Source organism: Propithecus coquereli, unplaced genomic scaffold, assembly GCF_000956105.1.
Source record: "Propithecus coquereli isolate 6110/MARCELLA unplaced genomic scaffold, Pcoq_1.0 Scaffold189, whole genome shotgun sequence".
NCBI lineage: Eukaryota > Metazoa > Chordata > Mammalia > Primates > Indriidae > Propithecus > Propithecus coquereli.
In genome coordinates, this window is record NW_012143745.1 from 329,703 (window position 1) to 351,099 (window position 21,397).

The 21,397-nt window shown below is 40.7% G+C and overlaps 1 protein-coding gene across 1 annotated transcript; it reads left to right on the top strand.

The window, feature by feature from the left end:
- Window positions 1-14,307: 14,307 nt before the first annotated feature.
- On the top strand, window positions 14,308-20,544 carry KIAA1919 (KIAA1919 ortholog). Its single transcript, XM_012642843.1, has 4 exons — window positions 14,308-14,699; window positions 16,375-16,543; window positions 17,654-17,770; window positions 19,106-20,544. The coding sequence occupies exons 1-4, from the start codon at window positions 14,649-14,651 to the stop codon at window positions 20,344-20,346; spliced, it is 1,578 nt and encodes a 525-aa protein (XP_012498297.1). The 5' UTR covers window positions 14,308-14,648; the 3' UTR covers window positions 20,347-20,544.
- The last annotated feature ends 853 nt before the right edge of the window (window positions 20,545-21,397 follow it).

The window sequence follows — 21,397 nt, forward strand, 5'->3', positions numbered from 1 at the left end:
GCTCACAGCAACCTCAAACTCCTGGGCTCAAGCGATCCTCCTGCCTCAGCCTCCCGAGTAGCTGGGACTACAGACATGCGCCACCATGCCCGGCTAATTTTTTCTATATATTTTTAGTTGGCCGATTAATTTCTTTCTAATTTTAGTAGAGGCAGAGTCTCGCTCTTGCTCAGGCTGGTTTCGAACTCCTGAGCTCAAACAATCCGCCTGCCTCGGCCTCCCAGGGTGCTAGGATTACAAGCGTGAGCCACCACGCCTGGCCGAGACCTCATCTCTTAAAAAAAAAATACCTTGAGGTCAAAGCACAATTAAATATCATTCTAATTATGAAAGGTTTTCCATGCATTCAGAGTTTCATACCTACCTTCTTTAGGAAGAAGTTAAATTACTTTTTACAGTATTTCCAACTATGTATTTCACAGAAAGATTTCAGTGTAGAAGTACAGTTACTGCAAGAGCAATGAAACTGCAAATAGGTAAATTTCAAGATTCCTTTCCATAGACTTAAACCAAATATATCAGTAGAGATACATGAAATGCAGGAATCTTGAATTTCCTTAATAAAAGTTTTAAAAAAAATGTGTCAGTATATGTATCAGTGTATATACGCAAATTTTTTATTTTATAAAGGGCCTTGCTGTGTCACCCAGGCTAGAGTGTAGTGGTGTGATCATAGCTCACTGCAGCCTCAAACTCCTGGGCTCAGGTGATCCTCCTGCCACAGCCACCCAAGTAGCTGGGACTATAGGTATGCGCCACCATACCCAGCTAATTTTTCTTACTTTTTGTAGAGATGGGGTCTCAATATATTTCCCAGGCTGGTCTCAAACTCCTGGCCTCCAGTGATCCTCCTGCCTTAGCCTCCCAAAGTGCTGGGATTATGAGTGTGAGCCATCACCCACCCCAACTTTGTCTCTATATAGTGCAAAATCAGCCATACATAAAACAAATAGGCATGGCTATGTTCCAATAAAATTTTATTTACAAAAACAGGATGTGGCCAGACATGTTCTGTGGGTAGTAGTGTGCTAACCCTTGTCTAACTTATCATTTGACTTCCAGACTGGTCCTACTCACCAGGAAAGGGTGCCTTAGGATAGATATAGGGCATGTCTTACTATTTATGGATTACCATCTTGTGGGTCTGGTCATATCAGTCTATTCTCTGGGAGCTGACCAGTTCTGAACAAAGTAATAAGAACTAATAATTGAGTTCCTGGTTGTGGAGAGCTGAGCTCTGAAAAGATCTGATCTTGGGGTCTAGCCTGAGTAGCTGATCTGTCTCATTCATCCTTCTCTCTCTCACTCTCTCTTCCTCTTTTTACTATCTCTAAATGACAGCACCAATATACAGACTTTTATTTTTGTTCTTATTAGAATTTAATACGTACTACTAATCACAAACAGGACTCTCTTTCAGGTTTAATTATCATGGTCTCTACTTAAAATATTTGCATATAAGAATGAGAAAATATTTGGTTGTAACAACTAACTTAGCTATTATTATGAAGAGTTGTGACCTGCATTAAAAACACAAAACAGGCCGGGCGCGGTGGCTCACGCCTGTAATCCTAGCACTCTGGGAGGCGGAGGTGGGTGGATTGTTTGAGCTCAGGAGTTCAAAACCAGCCTGAGCAAGAGCGAGACCTGTCTCTACTAAAAATAGAAAGAAATTAATCAAACAACTAAAAATATATAGAAAAAGTTAGCCGGGCATAGTGGCACATGCCTGTAGTCCCAGCTACCCGGGAGGCTGAGGCAGGAGGGTCACTTGAGCCCAGGAGTTTGAGGTTGCTGTGAGCTAGGATGATGCCACGGCACTCTAGCCCAGGCAAAAGAGTGAGACTCTGTCTCAAAAAAAAAAACAACAAAAAAACAAAAAAAAACCCCCACAAAACAACATTGCGAAAGATTATTTTGCTTCTTTATGAAATTATCATCAAAGAAGCCAGGAAGCAGTTGGAAACCTAATGAGGGAGATCCAATAAAATTATTCAGTAATTCTTTAGATTGTGTAACTAATGTTCCCTAATTGTCAAGGAGCATAGTAATATGATAAACTGCTCAGTGGCAGCTGACATAATGTGAACCAGTGCGGCTTTATGAGCATGCTGTTTTGCATGTTAGGTCCATGTCCCTGTCTTCACCACCACTCCTCGTTCTCATGGTTTCTCAGACCCCTTGTTTTGGCTTCTCATTTCAAATCCTGCTCTTCCCCAGGCCCCTTTGCTTAACACAACTGGACTCATTCTCATAGATTGACTACTTCCGCTCCCTCCACTGCGCTCCCGCTAGGTCTACCCACACTTAAGTGGCATTTATATTTCAAGCCAAAGGACAACTGAGCTGACTCTTGCCCAGCTTCCCAAGAGATGGGTTGGGTAAACACTTTCCACTGCACATAATTTCTTTGAAGAGGTCTGACAGTTAGATGTAAGTTTTCAGGGTTACAATTTTCACATCATTTTGAGCCCTCGCAGTATCCAGGGTAGTACCAAGGGGGTACTTGGGGCCAGGGAGTGGGAGGGTGGCTTAGCTCCCCCTAAATCTCCATTAGTCCCCTGCCCTCAGCCACTCTAAATTCTTCCTAGATGTCTACAATGGAACTTTCCAGTAACTCTTTTTATATCCTGGTTGGATATAACAATTTTATTAAAGAATTATTAAAAACACAGTACTTATGATAACCTTTTTATAATTACCTAAAACGTAACTTTGAAGGATAACCCCAATCTGGGGAAAAGGGGGAAATGATAGTACAAAACCAGTTGCAAGTTGCTTTTTTACTATTGGGACAAAAATGAGAGTAAGGGATGGTTTTAAAATTATTAAATGGTTTGCTGCTCTTATCAACTTAGAATGACAAGGAACCTCAGCGATCATCTAATTCAACCCATGCATTTGGAAAGTGAGGCTGAGGAAATACATAATTATTCAAGAACATGTGCTTGATTCGATAAATCCAGTGTCTTCTCCATTTCTCCATAGGAGCTTATAGTTTCACCTGTCTTCTTCTTCTTCTTCTTTTTAAAGATGGGGTCTCACTCTGTCGCTTGGGCTGGAGTACAGTGATGCGATTATAGCTTATTGTAACCTCAAACTTCTATACCTGCCTTTTTTTTTTTTTTAATTTTAGTAGAGACGGGGTCTCGCTCTTGCTCAGGCTGGTTTCGAACCCCTGAGCTCCAACAATCCGCTGGCCTCGGCCTCCCAGAGAGCTAGGATTACAGGCGTGAGCCACTGCGCCTGGCCTGTACCTGCATTTTTGAATTTTTGTTTACTTGGCCTCTAAACCCACACCCACTCTCCTGATTTTCCTCTTATCTTAGTATCCTTTGCAGGATACTCCTCATCTTCCTCACCCCTCAGGGTTTAGTTCTTGGCCCTCTTCTGTTTATACTCACACGTCAGATGATTTCACCAGTCACATGGCATTAAATATCATCTACATGCTGCTAGCTCTGATCCTGCCACTGATCTGGACATCCAGCTGTCCACTTGATACCTTTATTTGTCTAATAAATATCTTAATCTTAAAATGTTCAACCTGCATTCTTGATTTTCTTCCATTTCCTAGGACAACTCATGCTCCTCCACAATCTTTTCCATCTGAATACATTTATAGAACCACTGCTGACCAGTGGTGCAGGTCAAAATCCTTGAATTCATCCTTGATGTTTGTTCTTTCACATACCTAGGCCATTAGCAAATACTGTTTTTTTAATCTTCAATATATTTCCCCAATCTGACCGCTCTAACCACCTCCACAAATTTGACCTAATTGAATAATCTCCTAATTAAATCTCTTCTCTTGGCCCTGCGTCTCGCCCCCCCTCCCTAGTGTATTCTTCTAATAGCATCCAGAAAGTCTTTAACATGAGGCCCTGAATGATCAGGAAGCTGCTTGCCAACTCTTCCACCAACTTTCCCTTAATTTATGTTGCTCCAGCCGCTCTGGCCTTTCTGATTTCTCCAACACACCACGCTCATTCCTGCTGTAGGACCCCTGCAGCTGCTGTTCTCTCCAGAATACTCTCCCTGCATGGCTGGTTCCCTTACCGCAGTTAGGCTTCTGTTCCCATGTCACTCAGCCTTCACAGGAGCCTTCCCCAACCCTGCCTTGACTAAAACAACCCCCTGCCATCACTTTCTATCCCCTTTATCCTGATTTATTTTTCTTTAGAGCACTTATTACTATCTCACGTCATATTACAAATATATTTCCTTGTTGTCTGTCTTGTCCATGAGGGCAGGGATTTTGTCTGTTTTTTCACTGTTAGAGCAGTGCCTGGCACATACTAGGTATTCAGTAACTAATGAATAAAATGAGTGAACAAATGGGCTTTTATGAAATTTGCTTAGAACTTTTAAATAAATGCCACTACTGGTGTGTACTCCTAGTTTAGCAGCACAACAGTCTTTGTCATTGTGGGGAGAAATGCTTCACTTTTCTGCAAAGGTTTTGGACTTTTTCTCAGCAGGTAGTGTCAAGTGTGGTATTAGATGGCAGTGATCAAACAAGAATAGCTAAAAGCCGTCTGTGGTGTACAGTTTTTCCTTTGTTTCAAGGCAGAGCAGTATCCACCTCTTTGGGTAAGTGGCCTCATCTACGCACAGATGGAGGAAAACCGTATTGCTTACAGGGCATCTAAAGGCCTAAAGTGGTTTCCTTTTTTATGTAGATGACTCTGAAGCACTTGATACTTTAAGAAACCTGAGTCTATTTTTGTTCTCTATAGAACCTACAGTTGTCATGCTCTCTCACTTTTGGTTGCTTTGTTTTTATTCTCTTGATCACTGGTTTTGGTTATTGATAGTACAGTCAGCAAAGATTTTATCTGATCAATACAGCATAGGACACCATTATGCTGGTAGAGTCAGAGAGTCTTGTAGCCCTAAATGTTACAATAGATCCAGTTAAAGGAAATTCTAAGTTTATAATTTTTTAACAAGGAAATCTAATTTAAAAATCAGCAAGTTTTAATTTTTGATAAGATAAAGAATTCATGCCCTCAAACAGCCACCAATATCAGATTATTTCAACATTATTTCTAATTTTCAAAGTACATAGCACAAACACAAAAGTTATCCTACTAAAATGAAATCTTTGTGAGGCCTGGTTTTAGTAGACTAGTTTTTAACAGTGATGTTAAAGAATGATAGTTTAGTAAACTGAAAGAAACAGTTACGATGACACTTAGTTCTTAAGCACAAATTAGACATTATATAAATGAAAAGAACAGTCCCACTGGAGAATAAAGATTAAATAGGTCCTAACAGCAATATACTCCCCAAGGATGATCCATATAATGTCACACTCTCACCCAAGGTAAAATTTCAAGTTGAAAGATTAAAATTCGGCCTCCTTGTTGCCAATTCGCAAATATGTTAAGATAGTACCATATTAGTGACTAAAATCCAGGTATTTTCCTTTTAGATAAATTAAATCCCATATGTTGTAAAATATTTGTTTTTTAAAGACTCAGTAAAGCTATATTTATTTACAATAAAAAATATGGCACATAAACATTTTTATTTCTCCTAAATTGTCTCTCACGAAAAGAAATTTATCCTCACTATTGATCTAAAGAGAAATCTGCATAAAGCAATGTTCTATTTTATTATCCTTTTTTGTGAAAGGTGGTGGGTGACCCCTGGAGGCAACTGGAAAAATATCCTCCTGCTTTCGGGAGTGAAATGGGGAAAGAAAAATTAGAAAGTACATCTTCCTATTTAGAGAAAAATTTTTTTTGAAGTTTAATCAGGGTGAATTAAAAAATTTTTTTTTTTTTTTTTTTTGACAGAGTCATTCTTTTGCCTGGGCTAGAGTGAGTGCCGTGGCATCAGCCTAGCTCACAGCAACCTCAAACTCCTGGGCTCAAGCAATCCTCCTGCCTCAGCCTCCCGAGTAGCTGGGACTATAGGCATGCACCACCATGCCTGGCTAAATTTTTGTATATATTTTTAGTTGTCTGATTAATTTCTTTCTATTTTTAGTAGAGACGGGGGTCTCGCTCTTGCTCAGGCTGGTCTCGAACTCCCGAGCTCAAACAATCCGCCCGCCTCAGCCTCCCAGAGAGCTAGGATTACAGGCGTGAGCCACCGCGCCTGGCCTAAAACATTTAATTTTATTTTTTATTTTTCTTTTTCTTTGAGACAGAGTCTCACTTTATTGCCCAGGCTAGAGTGCAATGGTGTCATCATAGCTCACTGAAACCTCAAACTCCTGGGCTCAAGTGGTCCTGTCACCTTAGCCTCCCAAGTAGCTGGAACCTACAGGCACGCGCCACCATGCCCTGATACTTTTATTCTTTGTAGAAATGGGGTCTCATCATGTTGCCCAGACTGGTCTTGAACTCCTGGGCTCAAGCAATCCTCGCATCTTGGCCTCCCAAAGTGCTAGGATTAGAGGCGTGAGCCACCATGCCCGGTGGTGCCTGCCTATTTTAATTTTAAAATAGGTCTATTGAACCTCAATTCAGTTAGGCAATAGTTATTAAGGATATAATACAATGCTAGGGGAGACAGACATATAACACCCATAGTTTCAGTATCATTGACCTTATAATCTACTAGGAAACTAAAGATAAGTGCTAAAATAACTGTAATACAAAGTAGATTGTGTGAAAAGATTTAGGAGCAGTACAACTATATAGGAATTCAGACTTTTGGTTAGGGTGTTCAGAGAAAGCCTACTACATTCAACAAACATTTACAGAAGACCTGTGTACCAAGCACTATGCTAAAGGATAAGTAAGACCTGGTGCCTTCCTTCAGGCACTCTGAGTATGGTAGGGAAGACGGAACAGAAATAGGAAAATTCTATATGAAGTAGTAGGTGGATTATTAGAATTAAGGACAAAGGAGGGAAATTAAACCAGCCTCAAGACTGAGAGGATGGTCAGAAAAAGCTTCCTAGGGGAAGTAACATCTATGCTGATTCTTAAAAGATAGGTAGGAAGTATTCTAGTTTGGCATCATAAGCCCACGTTAGCCCCTCTGTCCCACTGATTACAACTAAAAACACATGACAAAATGTAAGTGGCAACTACTTGAGTACTCTGAAAAGTAAATAAAGGATTGTGGAGGAGAGTCAAAACTTACAAAAGAAACTTGCTAGCAGATGAGTTTCCTGGCTTTTCTTCTTCTTTTTTTTTTCTTGTGGTTTTGTCCTGAGGAGAGACCCCAGTTGGGAATTGTTAGGGAGTATGGGTAGCTAAAGCTCTAATAGAAATCCTGTCTTTCTGGTCCAAAGAACTGAGATTAGGAGGCTCTGTGAGTTGGAAAGTGAGTGGGGAGGAGGGAGAAGAGTGAGTTAAAGAAAATGATCCCTAATTTTGTGTATGAATTCACACAAATCTTGGGTTCACCCTGGAGTTGCATTTATGTGTGAGAGACCCAAGGTAGTATAGCAAAGGCTTTGAGAACTGACCTGAGTTAAACCATGGTCTAAGTCTCGGACTAACTCCTGAGTGGTGTGTGTTCAGGACAGACCCAGAGCAGCATAGCAGAGGCTTTGAAACTGAACTGAGATTGAAATCACCCATAAAAAGCAATATAAAAGTTGTAATCTGTACTTAATCAGGTTGATTGCCTGCTTAAAAAAAAAAGTCAACATTCTCCAGAGGAGGATTTTAACAGAACTCAGAGTCTGCACCACATAATTGTTACAATGTTGAGGATAAAATAGAAAATCACCTGTCATACAAAGGACTGGGAAAGTGTGACCAAATCCCAAGAGAAAGGAGAATAAACAGATACTAACCAGGAGATAACACAAATGTTGGTGAAATCAAAGACTTCTAAAGCAGTTATTATATGCTTCATGAGGTCAAGATAAAGACACTTGAGATAAGCATTAAGATAGAAGTTTTCAGCAGAGAAACAGAAAGTAAAAAAGAACCAAGTGGACATTTTCAAACTGAAGAGTACAACATCTGAAATAAAGAATTTCACAGGATGAGTGCAATAGCAGAATACAGTTGATGAAGGAAAGAGGCAGTGAACTCGAAGATTAATAAACAGAAATTATCCAATGAGAAGAACAGAGGGGGAAAACAAGATTGGAAAAAAATAGAACATATGAGCACCAGGGATCTGTGGAACAATATCAAAAAGTCTAACATACAAATCATTAGAGTTTCAGAAGGAGAGAAGAAAGAGATTGAGGCAGAAAAATTATTTGAAGAAATAATGGCTTAAAAACTTCCCAAATTTGGTGAAAGACATAAATTCACAGATCCCCAGAGGCTTGATGAACCCCAAACAGTTAAATTCAAAGAAAATCATGACTAGAAACATCCAAATTAAACTGCTGAAAGCCACAGATAAAGAAAAAAATCTTAAAAGCGGCTAGAGAGAAATGAAACACTAGATACATAAGAATAATGATTTGAATGACCACAGAATCCATGGTGGCCCAAAGACAGTGAACAATATCTTTAAGTACTAAAAGAACTGTTAACTCAGAACTCTATATCCAGTGAAAATATTTTCAGGAATGAAGGTGAAATAAAGATAATTCTCTTATGAAGGAATACTTAGAAATTCATTGCCAGCAGACCTGCTCTAAGAGAAATGATGAAGGAAGTTCTTTAGGCTGAGGGGAAACGATACCAGAGGGAAACCTGGATCTTCAGAAATAAAGAAAGAGTAATAGAAAATGTAATTATCTGGTTTAACATAAAAGACTCTTCTTTTCTCTTAAATTCTTTAAAATATGATTATTAAAAAGATAGGAATGAGGCAGGTACTATTGGTTAGGGGAGACTAAGCTATTGAAACAAAAATTCAGTGATTTAAAAAGCAGAAATTTATTTTTTCTCACATAACTGTTAAGGTGAAGTTAGGATGAGGAGCTCATGGCGCAGGTAGAGAAAGAATTCTCCACACAAAGATTAGGGTAGAAAGAAGTGAAAGTTTATTTTACTTTCTCTGAGACAGAGCACAAGGGAAACAGAGAGAAAGAGAGAGAGAAGGGAGATGACATGGCACCTGAAAGAAAGAGGGGGGAAGTGTTGGCTTCAAGCAGAAGAGGCTTAGAGTTTTTGTGGGGGCCAAGAGAAGAGAAAAAAATAGTTATGGCTGCCAGAAGGAAATAGTACCCGCCTCATTCCTATCAGTTATGGCTGATAACAGAGGCAGCTCTGTCTGGTTGTGTTTTTTTCCTTTTTTCCCCTTCTCCTGGAGACTAACTTATCTCTGGAATGTGGTTCGGCTGGGCTGGTGAATGTCCAGAAGGAGGATTTACAGTTCCTTTCTGTCTGCTCAGCTCTTTTCAGATGCTGTGAAAACAATCTCAGCAGGGGGTTAGTTAATCTTAAAAGACAGGTCATAATCTTAAAGACATAGAGTTAGATAGTTCATTTTTCTCCATTAGATAGTTTATTAGCAAGGCCACCTTTCAATAACAGCCAGAAGAAAACATTCCAGGTTGACAGGTAGCTCTGTTCCATACATCTTACGGTTTATATGTCTGCAATTCCCTAGGGCGTTGTCATCTGAATGGTTGAGACTGTTTCACAGCCATGTCCAGGTTCCATCTGGGGAAGGAGAACATCCAGTGTCTTAAGGCCCCTGGCCTTTCTGCTCACCTTCTACTGGCATCTCTGGTTGCAAATTAAGTTGGGAAATGTAGTGGAGCTGGACAGCCATACACTGGGTTACAACTTGATTCCTTAGGAAGAAAGGGCAAATGGACTTTGGTGAATAGCTACCAGTCTCTGCTACAGCAGGTGAAAGAGAAAGGGGGCATTATAGACAGAGGGGACAGTATGGTCAAAGGTAAGAGAAACAACACATGGTGTGTAAAGAACTAATGGCAATTTTGATGTTGCAATGTATAATAAATAATGAGATGGGGATAGTAAGAGATGAAGTTAGAGAGGTGGGCAGGGACAAATGAAGTTTGTTTTTCATTCCTAAGGAGGAGTCGAAGGGTTTTAAGTAGCCGATTTGCATTTTAGTCAGATACTTAGGGCGAAAGATGGATTTGGAGAACAGAAGACTGGAGGGAAGAAAACCAATTAGGAAGTTGGGGCAACAATTATGAGGAGGGATGATAAAGTTTTAAAAGTAGGCTATGTGACACGCATAGAGATGTTAAATGAAATTTATGGGAGGGCATTGTTTTGGTTTTTTGCTTTTTTTTTTTCCTCTTTATTTCTGCCTAGGGGGGCATTGTTTTGGACTGAGCTCCTGCACTAGGCCCAAGAGACCAGACCAAACTTGAATGGAGTCATTCGTGCTAAATGACAAGTAATCAAACTGAACTTTGGAATGAGCTGGTTTTCTAAAAAACAGGAGATTCTCAGCAACCACTCAGAAGAGGACCATTTTACCTGAAATGCCCAATCTTTTGTTCTCTGTTTCTGCTTTCTTTAGCCCTTTTCTGCCTATAAAGCCAACCTCATCTACTCAGCTCATCAGAACACCCATTCTATTTTATAGAATGAGACGTTACTTGATTCTAGAATCACTAATAAAAGGCAATTAGATAGTTAAACTAAGTTTGTTGTAATTTTGTCTTTTGACAGAGAGAAGGCCTGATTTTAGAAATATCTATAGGAGTAAAATTGGGCAGGACTGGTGATAAATTGAGGCAAGAGAAAGAAGAAAGCATGAAGGTAGGATCTCAGATTCTTTTTAAAACTTTTAAATTTTTTAATAAGGACGCTAATCTCATCAGATTATTTACAGAGATAACTAGGTGGATGGTGGTACCAGCATGGAATACTACAAAGTAGGGGCAGGTTTATTGAGGAAAATATGAGTTCAGGTTCAGGTGACGAAGATGAATTGTTGTGAAGCTTGATATTCTGACAAAATACTTATTTACTTATTATTTTTTAATAGGGATGGCCTCTCACTATGTCGCCCAGGCTGGAGTGCCATGGCTAGTCACAGGTGTGATCGTAGCACTCTGCAGCCTCGAATTCCTGGGCTCAAGAGTCCTCTCACCTCAGCCTCCCAAGTATCTGGGACTGCAAGTGTGGGCCACCATACCCAGCTCAAATTATTTTTGGTTTTATTAAATTTCAGTATGTCAGTAGAAGTGGGTTGCTCAAGTCCAACTCCTTTGAATAACATACAAAGCTATTTACAATTTAGACCTAAACTACCTCTCCCATATCATCTTCTATTCTTTTTTATATACCTTTTGTTTCAACCACACCAAACTTTTCTCAAAGAGACCTTCCCTGACCCCCAAATCTAAAATAATGTCAATCTTGAATAGTGAGATTCAGAAACTATGCTTAAATATGGCGTTTATTATTAGAGGCCAAAGCTTGAGGATGGGCGCCTGGGGGAGGGGGAGGGGTGAGTCCCAAACTCACCTCTCTGGGCCTGATAAATTTTGTATAGCTCATATAACTCAGACTGGTCTGAGCTATTTTTCTTTTCTCAATAGGTTCTCTTAAATCATATCCTCTCTACTTTCCTTCATTGTAATGAACAGTTATTAAACTATATAATTTTTGTGCAATAATTTGTTTAATATCAGTCTCCACTAGTAGTCCATAAACTCTGTAAAGGTAGGAACCAGAGATCTCTTTTGTGCCCACTGTTTTCCCATCATTTAGCATAGCCTCACCGAGCCCTCTGATTTCTCTATACGTTAGCACTAACAGTTGCTATTCACTTGAAATGCCCTTTTCCCTATGGCAAATTCTACTTACCCTTCAAAGACCCAGGTAAAACGTCATCTTCTTTGGAACATTCACAACTCTTCCAAGTGGAATTAGGGAATTAGTCCTTCCCTTCTACATGTTCCCATAGCCCTTTGTTCGTATTGGGTTTTTTGTTTTTAATTTTAATTTTAATTTTTTTGAAAGGAAATATCACATTTATTCGAAGGCAAAGGCCCGCCACCTTGGGCTACATCTCATCCAATGTGACTCACCCAGCCATCTGAAGGGGGGAGCACTGTGACCGAGGCTTCCCCTGCGGGCACAAGGCAAGGAAAGGCACATCTGCCTGATGATCTGGCCTGCCTAGTCAGTAAGGAGAAAGTGTAGAGAAGGGAATCCTCATGAATGGGATCCCCAAGAATGTTGTCCTGGATGAACTGGGGTATGTATTCTGTTGACAAGATGAACCCTGAATAAGAAAAGCCTAGGCCCATGAAAAAGATTCAGGACAATCAGTTTTTTTTTTTTTAGGGACAGGATCTCACTCTGTCACCCAGGCTGGAGTGCAGTGGCACCATCATAGCTCATTGTAATCTTGAACTCCTCGCTCAATGGATCCTCCTGCCTCTGCCTCCCAAGTAGGTAGGACTACAGGCATGCACCACAACACCCAGCTGATTTTTAAAATTTTTTTGTAGAGACAGGGGTGGGGGAGATGAGGGGATTGGGGTTGGGGGTTAGGAGGGGTAGGAGGTGTCTCACTATGTTGTCCAGGCAGGTCTTAAACTCCTGACCTCAAGTGATCTTCCTGTCACAGCCCCCCAAATTGCTGCGATTATAGGCATGAGCCACCATGCTTGGCCTGTTCATGTTGTTTTTACTTCTACTGTAGCACAAATCCTGTAGTCAATAATCGATTTGCAGATACTGTTTCAACTAAATATAAAATATATCTCAAGACTGGGTGCGTTGTCTCACGCCTATACTCTCAGCACTTTGGAAGGCTGAGGCAGGATTGCTTGAGGCCAGGAATTTTAAACCAGCTGGACAACAGAGTGACACCCCATCTCTACAAAAAATAAGAAAAATTAGCTGGGCATAGAGACATGTGCCTGTAGTACCAGCCACTCTGGAGGCTGAGGCAGAAGGATTGCTTGAACCAGGAGTTTGAGGTTGCTGTGAGCTATGAGGGAACAATTGCACTCCAGCCTGGGTGACAGAGTGAGCCCCATTTCAGAAAAGAAAAAAAGAAAAAAAAATATATATGTATATGTTTTTTTCAAACTACTAACTCTCTCCTGAGTTCCTGACCCTAATTTTTAAGATCCCGTTATCCATCACCATCATCACCTTGATGATCCAGATACCTCCACTGGATTTTTCAAGACATGAGTTTTAGAAATCAATTAGAGAGTTTTGTTCTTTTTTTTAGGACAGAGTCTTGCTCTGTCACCCTAGGTAGAATGCACTGGTGTCATCATAGCTCATAGCAACCTCAAACTCTTGGGCTCAAGTGATCCTCCTGCCTCAGCCTTCCGAGTAGCTGGGACTAAGTTTTCTATTTTTTATAGAGATGGGGCCTCACTCTTGCTCAGGGTGGTCTCAAACTCCTGGCCTCAAGCGATGGATGCTCCCGCCTTAGTCTGCCCCCCTCCACCCGTGTGCTAAGATTACAGGCGTGAGCCACCGCACCCAGCCAATTAGAGAGCTTTTGTAATAGTCTAAGCAAGAAATGAGGAGAACAAGAACTAAGGTAGCAGGAATGGAGTTAGAATCAGATTTAAGAGACATTTCTGAGGTAAATTGGGAAGCACTTACTGACCAAATGGATGGGGCTGGGGAGATGTGTTGCAAGTAGTGATGAGACTAAGGTTTGTAGTCTGGGAGCCTGAGTGGACGAGCGAGAGAGTAATCAGGTGGAAAAGAACATTTCAGATAGACGATAAAAATATTTACATCTTGAGGCTGTGGTCTGCTTTCTTAAAGAGCAAAAGGAAAGAGGATTCCCCAAATCGATACCCTGCTCCACTTTTTTTACCACAACGGAATTATTTTAAGGAATTGGGGCGGGAATGTATTTGAAACCACAACTTTGGGTCCAGATTTCTTTCTTGAGCTACTGTTAAACTGTTCACGTAGGGCCACTGATTTGATGACTGGGCTTGGGCAAGTTATTTATTATTTCTCTGTTTATGACTTAATCCTTCCATCTGTAAAACGGGAATAGGGAATTTTGAGTGTTGTGAGGATTGAGATAATACACGTGGAAGCTTAACACATGAGGTTCAACAAATATTTGGAGTGAAAGACGAACGACCTCTCGACGGACCTCAAAGGAGCAAGGGCAGGGATTTTAGAAAGTCGTATAAGGGCAGTCCTTCGGGCTCCCTCCGCTTCCTGGAGACCCGGGGAGCGGGCCTGAGGCACTACCTTGTATTTCCTCAAAACGGGCCGCATTTTATCTCACGATTCATCAGCTGCCAAGCTGCAGTTTCAGTTCGCTCCGCCACGGGGCGCCCGTCCACTGGCCTCTGTGGGCTCAGCTGAGTGTGATGCTGAGGCCGGAGAGTGACGTCCGGTCTCCTAGGCAACCACATCAACTTCCGGTTTGAACAACAGTCCTGGTTGGCGAGAAGCCACATTTCCGCCATGTGACCGGCGCAGGCGCAGTGTGAACTGGAGGGCGCGCGTCCGCTACACGGTGCATCCTGCACCAAGCGCATGCTGAAATTCAACCTCCGGGCCCTGACTCCGAGCTGTCCCCGGGGAGGTGGCACCGGGAGGTGCAGTGTCCCTGAGGGGGCGGGGCCAAGGCTCTGCTCTGCGCTCCCTTGGTACTGCTAAGAAGCCCGGCGGCAGCTGGACCGCTTTTTCGGAGCCGCCGAGCTGGAGTTGGAACTGGACCTCCGTGGGGCCAGGGCCCCGGCTGCGGGGCAGCAGCTCCTCCAGGCCGAGGCCCCGGCAGAGAATGAGCCGGAGGCAGTGGCGATCTCCCGGCAGAGCGGCCGGGCCGGGAGCATGCTGCGATGGTTCACCACCGTGATCCTGTTTGCCTCCTTCCTGGGACTGGTGAGAGTCCGGGTTGCAATCGTCCCAGGTCGGGCCATGAGCAGGCGGCCTGCGGAGAACGTGGCCTTTGGAGTTTAAGTCTCGCCTTTGTCACTCGCAAGCTGTGTGACCTTGGGCGCGTTACTTAATCTGCCAGGGCCTCGGTTTTGTGTTCTGGAAAATGGGCACAATTCTAGTGTTGGAGGGTTATTGGCAAGTGCAAAATTGATTTTCCTAGTACGTTTTTCGGCTCCAGCAAACCTTCCTACGTCTCCTCTGAGGCATGGGGAGATGAAAGAGGAAGTGCCCGGGTTTTTAGCCGTTGTTCTCCGCACCCACTTACTCAACCCCCAAATTGTTAACACAGAAAAGCTGCATTTCTGGGATTTCTGCTTAATTTTGCAGATAGGGAAGTAGGCCCAGAGAGGAAAGTGACTTTTCCGGATTACACAACTGGTTAAGTGGTAGAGCCAGGAATATGCCTCTTATTCTGCCCACGATCTTATTTAAAGCAAACCTTCAATCCTTAAATTTTTTTTTTTTTGGAGCAAACTGCAAGGCTGCAAGCGCCTTTGCCAACCCCCTGGGCCGCCCCTCAATTCACTATTTGTGGAAATCTTCCTTTTATCACTCGATAATTGAGATCTGGGGAGTTGGAAGGGTGAGTCCTCTTAAAAGAGTGACTTCTAGTTAGCCTCTCACTAGTTGTTTATTTTGATTGGGGATTGGGGGCGGAGAAGGAAATTATTACAGAAGCTTGGTGAATCCTCACTACTGTGCTGGCTCCTGCTGTAAGTCCTTGGAAGGCGTGAACTAACTTGATTAGGCACTTGCTGCGCCTGTGCCCATGCAGCTCCTTAGTCTTGAACTGCTGCTTGGGCAGGGGGCACACGCATGTGATTAGAGCAGAGCCGTGCAGTTAGAATCAATTGTTCTTGAAATGTAGAATGATTGGAAACATTATTTAAGTGCCCAGTGAATTTCCTTTGAAAGCCAACTGTAATCCTTAGTTCTTGCTAACACTACATTGTTTTTGAGTGCAATTTTATTGTTATTGGATACATGTGCATGTAGTAGTTTCTAAGAAAGCCTTAATGACTGTACTTCAGATGGCTTGGGATTTTCTTTGAAGAAAAATGTAGATTTAGAGACGTTTAAATTGTTTATCTCCTGCAGTTTTATACGTGTAGTTCAAAGGAAGACCTCATGTGTATCCACAAATATTGCTGTTTAGCAACATCAAAAAATGGGAATAATATTTTGATGTTTTGATAATTAAATTTTTTAACAATTTCTGCATGTAATATATTTCAAAATATACAAAAAAATTTCAAGAATAGTTTTAATGTTACATTTTATTAACTTAATGCAGAGTAGTCTTTTAAAGGTATTGTTCAAAGGGGAAACAAGATTGCAACAAAAAGCCAGAAGAATTAAACAATTTTTTAAAAATTAAGAGTTGTCAAAACTAGAAAAATGGTAGGAATCTGTACCTCTATTAGTACAATATTACGGTATTAGTATCGTCATTGTAAATTTTTCCTGACTATGGGGACTTAAAGTTATTCTCTACTACATTACATTGTAATTCCACCCCATGTGCCCCCCCCCATTATTTATAGTGGAAAAAGCTACCACATAGTTAGACATTATTTTAATGATTGTAAGTAAAAGCTTTTGTCTTTTTAAATTTTAGGGAATGAGTGTTGCTATACTGGGACCCACGTTTCAAGATTTGGCAACAAATGTGAACCGAAATATCAGTAGTCTGTCTTTAATTTTTGTGGGCCGTGCCTTTGGATATTTGAGTGGCTCTGTGATTGGTGGAGTTCTTTTTGACATAATGAATCATTTTTTACTTTTGGGTAAGTAAATGCTAAATTTAGCCTCTTTATGACTGTTAATGAATTTACAATTTGTCTTTAAATAAGAAAAAATACTAGCCTGCAAGATGATTGACAACTGAAATGGGTAGTGTTCAGGTATCCTCAATGGAAGCTGGGTTTCCCTGGTACTTGCTCTCACCTTGGCAGTTAGAAGGAATCTGTGCTGGGCTGCTCTGGAAACTTAGATCAGCCCTAGTGTGTGTTCGCAATCCTTCGCCTTCCCTACCTTTACTATAATTTAGGCACCACTCCTGGATCATACACACTGGTTGTCCAAAAAGCTCTCCTTATCAGGGCTTAGGGAAGATCTCCTGGGACAACCATAGATCACAATGAGCTCCTTGAACCTGCCTGGCCAGGCTAGAGTCTAGATGGGGAATAGAGGGAGAGGGGATGGTGGATGAACTGATGAAGGGTATGTTTTTGTCCTGCCGTCCCATGTCAGTGACAACCGGAGACTGCTCTATCTCACCCTGGAAATAGATGGCAAAGCTTTTAACATACTCTTTTTGAATAAATTGAAATGTTTAAAGAAAATTTAGATTAATGTGATAAAATTCCTTTGGAAGCAAGAATAATTTGTTACTGTCAATGAATTAATAAGTAATCCCTCTTATTTCCAGACTGGCTTGAAAGAATATATTTCTTCTATTTTCCTTCCTACTCCCCAAATTAATTTATTTGTAAATTTTTAGTACAAACTACTCCAGTAATTGCATTTTATTTTTGCCTTTTTAATTTTTTACCTCATGTCTAAAAATCCCTTTAGGTTCTTAAATGTCACACACTTAAATAAATAATTTTTGGTTTGTCTCTTTTGCTATAAAACTTTGCCCGATGGTGTAATTTATAGTTTGATTATTAGCGCTGGAAATGTATTCATGTTATAATAATTTGTAATCGTCTATAAAGATTATAAGATTTAAATGAAATAACCACTTGTAGAAGCTGAAACTCTCATCTACTCATTGTTACCCAATTTTAATTTGACCTTATTTTGCATTTTTGGAAGTTTTTATGTTGTTGACATGATCCGTGACTCTGCATGAATGTTGTTTTTTATAGCTGACTTTTTACCTTTATTCTCAGGAGTGTCGTTGTTGGTCACCACAGTTGGTCTTTATCTTGTTCCTTTCTGCAAGACAGCAGTATTACTGATTGTCATGATGTCTGTCTTTGGTGCTTCACTTGGCCTTCTGGATACAGGTTAGTGAGCTCTTTAGTGTCATCTCTGGGAGTAGGGACTTTCTACTAGAATAAGTAAAACAGATAATATTAAACTATCCCTTGCAATTCCCCTAAAATGATGCAGACCTACGGAGTTGATTTGGGGTCACTCAGTCAGAATGAATCACTTTTCTAGCAACTACTCTTCTTGCCAGTTAGGGGGATTATTTTTGAGCAGTCAACTATGAAATGAACTTAAAGAATCTTGTTGTATGAGGGATTGTTGATTTATAGTAGCCAAACAGGGAAGAACCCCATGTGGGTAATTATAGTGCAGGCGAGCGGGCTTTCATTTTGGGATAGAACATTTATCATAATATGGGAGGAATTGGTGGTTTATTAGGTTAAACCAAGTCTGGAACCATTATTTGAGAAAGTGTAGAAGCAGCCATCCAATTTGAAATGTACCCTAACTTTCAAGCTAAGAGAAACTGGAGCAGTGTACTATTTTCTTTTTCTTTTTTGCTCTTTTCACTCTCAAAAGTTCCTGTCCTCCTGCTATAGATCCTTTCCATGTATCATCATGTCTTTTGAAGCCTACTAAATAACATACATGATGTATGTTTACTCCTAAAATCCTCTTTCTGCCCATCGCCCTTCCCTGTTCTACTGTTATTTGATATGTTGGGGAAATATTATACTTCAGGCTTAGTTCGGTTGTGAAATTACATGTTTATGTGAAAATACCTGTTGGAAAAAAAGATAGCTTAAGATGTGTTTCGTCTTCCCTTTCACCTCGTACGTGTTTAAACAATATAAGTGCAGATGCTAAAAGGCCTCCTTGTTTCTTGTAATGAGCACACCAGAATCCTGGAGTGTTTAGGTTCTTGAACATTTGTTTTGCATCTGCGCTATACATAAATGAATGCTTTTCCTCAAGTGACTACCGAGTGCGAGTACAGAAAGCTTTGGTAATTTGACCGCTGTCTAATGGTACAATTTTGCCTTTTAAATATATATTTAAAATATTTAAAAACAAATAAATATATAAATATTTCTTCCCCAGTCTTGTGCTAGAACTGCATTATAAAAAGCCTCTTGCTCATGCGCCTGGCTCTAGGAGGTAGTGGTCTACTAGCTTGTAGAATTCCATTTGTATGTGATATTACAATGCTTAAGAGTTCTCTAATGGTAGTGGGTTAGAGTTCCCTATCCATAAAATTGACTTACTTGCAGTGTTTGATAACTTAGAATATTAATACTTGTGCCATGTAAAATAGACTCGTCCCCTTTCTGATAGTAATGAACTGTTGTTTTTTTTAAACTAAGTTACTGTGTTTAACTTAAATCATTTTCCCTATCTTTCATTGGTAGGTGGTAACGTCCTTATCTTGGCTCTCTGGGGGGACAAAGGAGCCCCACATATGCAGGCCTTACACTTCTCTTTTGCCTTGGGTGCCTTTTTGGCCCCACTGCTAGCTAAACTGGCATTGAGTACGGCAGTGCCTGCTGAAAACCACACAGAGCCTGACTTTTACCATCCTACACTCAACCGATCATCTGAAGCTGACTCAGAGTCTCTGTTTGGAGTACCTGTTGATATGAATTTACTGCGGGCTTATGCTGTTATCGGTACTTACGTTTTAGTGGTTTCTATCCTTTTTTTTGCTCTGTTTTTAAAGAGATACTCGAAGCAGGAAAAAGCAAAAGCATCTGTTCAGACATTTCGAAGAGCTAAGTATCACAACGCTCTCCTTTGTCTCCTTTTCGTGTTCTTCTTTTTCTATGTTGGAGCTGAGGTAACATATGGCTCTTATGTTTTCTCATTTGCAACCACCCATGCTGGCATGAGAGAAAGTGAAGCGGCTGGGTTAAACTCCATCTTCTGGGGCACCTTCGCGGTCTGCAGGGGCCTGGCAATCTTTTTTGCTACATGTTTACAACCTGGAACCCTGATTGTGTTGAGCAACATTGGCAGCCTGACTTCATCTTTATTTCTGGTGCTTTTTGACAAGAGCCCAATTTGTCTCTGGATAGCAACTTCAGTGTATGGGGCCTCAATGGCAACCACATTTCCCAGTGGTGTTTCTTGGATCGAGCAGTACACAACCATCTATGGCAAAGCTGCAGCATTCTTTGTAATCGGTGCTGCCCTGGGAGAAATGGCTATTCCTGCAGTAATTGGAATGCTTCAAGGAAAATATCCTGATTTGCCGGTAGTTCTATATACCTCTTTGGGCGCATCAATAGCCACTGGTATTTTATTTCCTGTGCTGTATAAATTAGCCACTTTACCTCTCGATCGCCAGCGAAAAGAAAACAGAAAGAGTGAGGACCAGAAAGCTTTGCTCTCTAGCTCGGGGCTAAATGACTATGAGGACGAGAATGAAGAGGAGGATGCAGAAAAATGGAATGAAATGGACTTCGAAGTGATTGAAATGAATGATACAATGAGGCATTCTGTAATAGAGACATCTAGAAATGTTTTGATGGAGCCCACAGCTGAAGTCTCCTACCAAACCCTCTCAAATGCATTGGTGTTTGAGTCGTCTCTTGTTGATACTGGCAATTCCCCTGTGAAGCACCTTGCCAGAAACCAGGACAAAAGGGACTAATGATGAGAGATGGATTACTTGCTGACATCCTTGAATAATCACCACTTCTAAAGAGGCCAGTCAGAGCAGAGCATTAGCAGACTTTCAACATGCTTTGGAGATCGAAGTTTCTGTGTCTGCTTATAACAAATGCTAAAAAGTTTTGAAATGTTCTGTAATTCGCAGAATCTTCCATAAATAATCAAATGGTCTCATACAGTAGGATCTTGTTATGAGGCTAATGTTTGGTATGTGGCTGATTAGGTAATAATTTATGGTCTTCACCCCTCAGAGCATATGAAGAAAGCATTTGTTTTTGAGAAGTTGGGTATCATTCTGATAGAACAAAACCATGTAGGAGTTGAATTGATTTACTGAACAAATTTCTAGGTGTCAGTATTCTGCCAGGAAAGTTGAGAGTAGTTTCGTAAAAGAGCATCTTTGGAAATGGACAGATATTTTTATTTGTTGCCTTACCTTATCTGTGGGGTTAGACCAAAGAATGCTAATGACCCATTTGATTTCTGATTTCTATGAAGAGAACACAGAATAGCCGAGAGACCTGGCTTCAAGCCTTGACTTTGCCTTCTGGCTCTGCACTCATTTAACATGGGCCTTGTTTGTCTCGCCTCCTGATTCTCGAAATGAAAATGAGATGATTTCCAGATTGGAAATCCGTAAGTTTTAAAGTTTGCGCAAGATGTCTGCTAGAAATTAATACAAGTGCCAGCCCGTTCTTCATTTCAAATGAGAAGTGAAACAGAAATGATAGATAGCTACTGAATGTGCTACTGATTGTGAATACATGTCGATTTAATATACGTAATGTTTAATACTTTATGTATTCTGAAGAATATGTTTTTTAGTACCGCATTTCATCAATTCTGAGTTACACTGTTTTCACCCCCACTTTTAACTTCTCTGAAATCAGGACGTGTCTTACAATCAGTGATCATTTAACATTGTGACAAAGTTTAATTGACAGTTTTTTCCATATGCATGTATAAAATAATGTGTTTTACAGTCAGTGGCTTAGATTCAGTGAAATACAGTAATTCATTCAATTATGGAG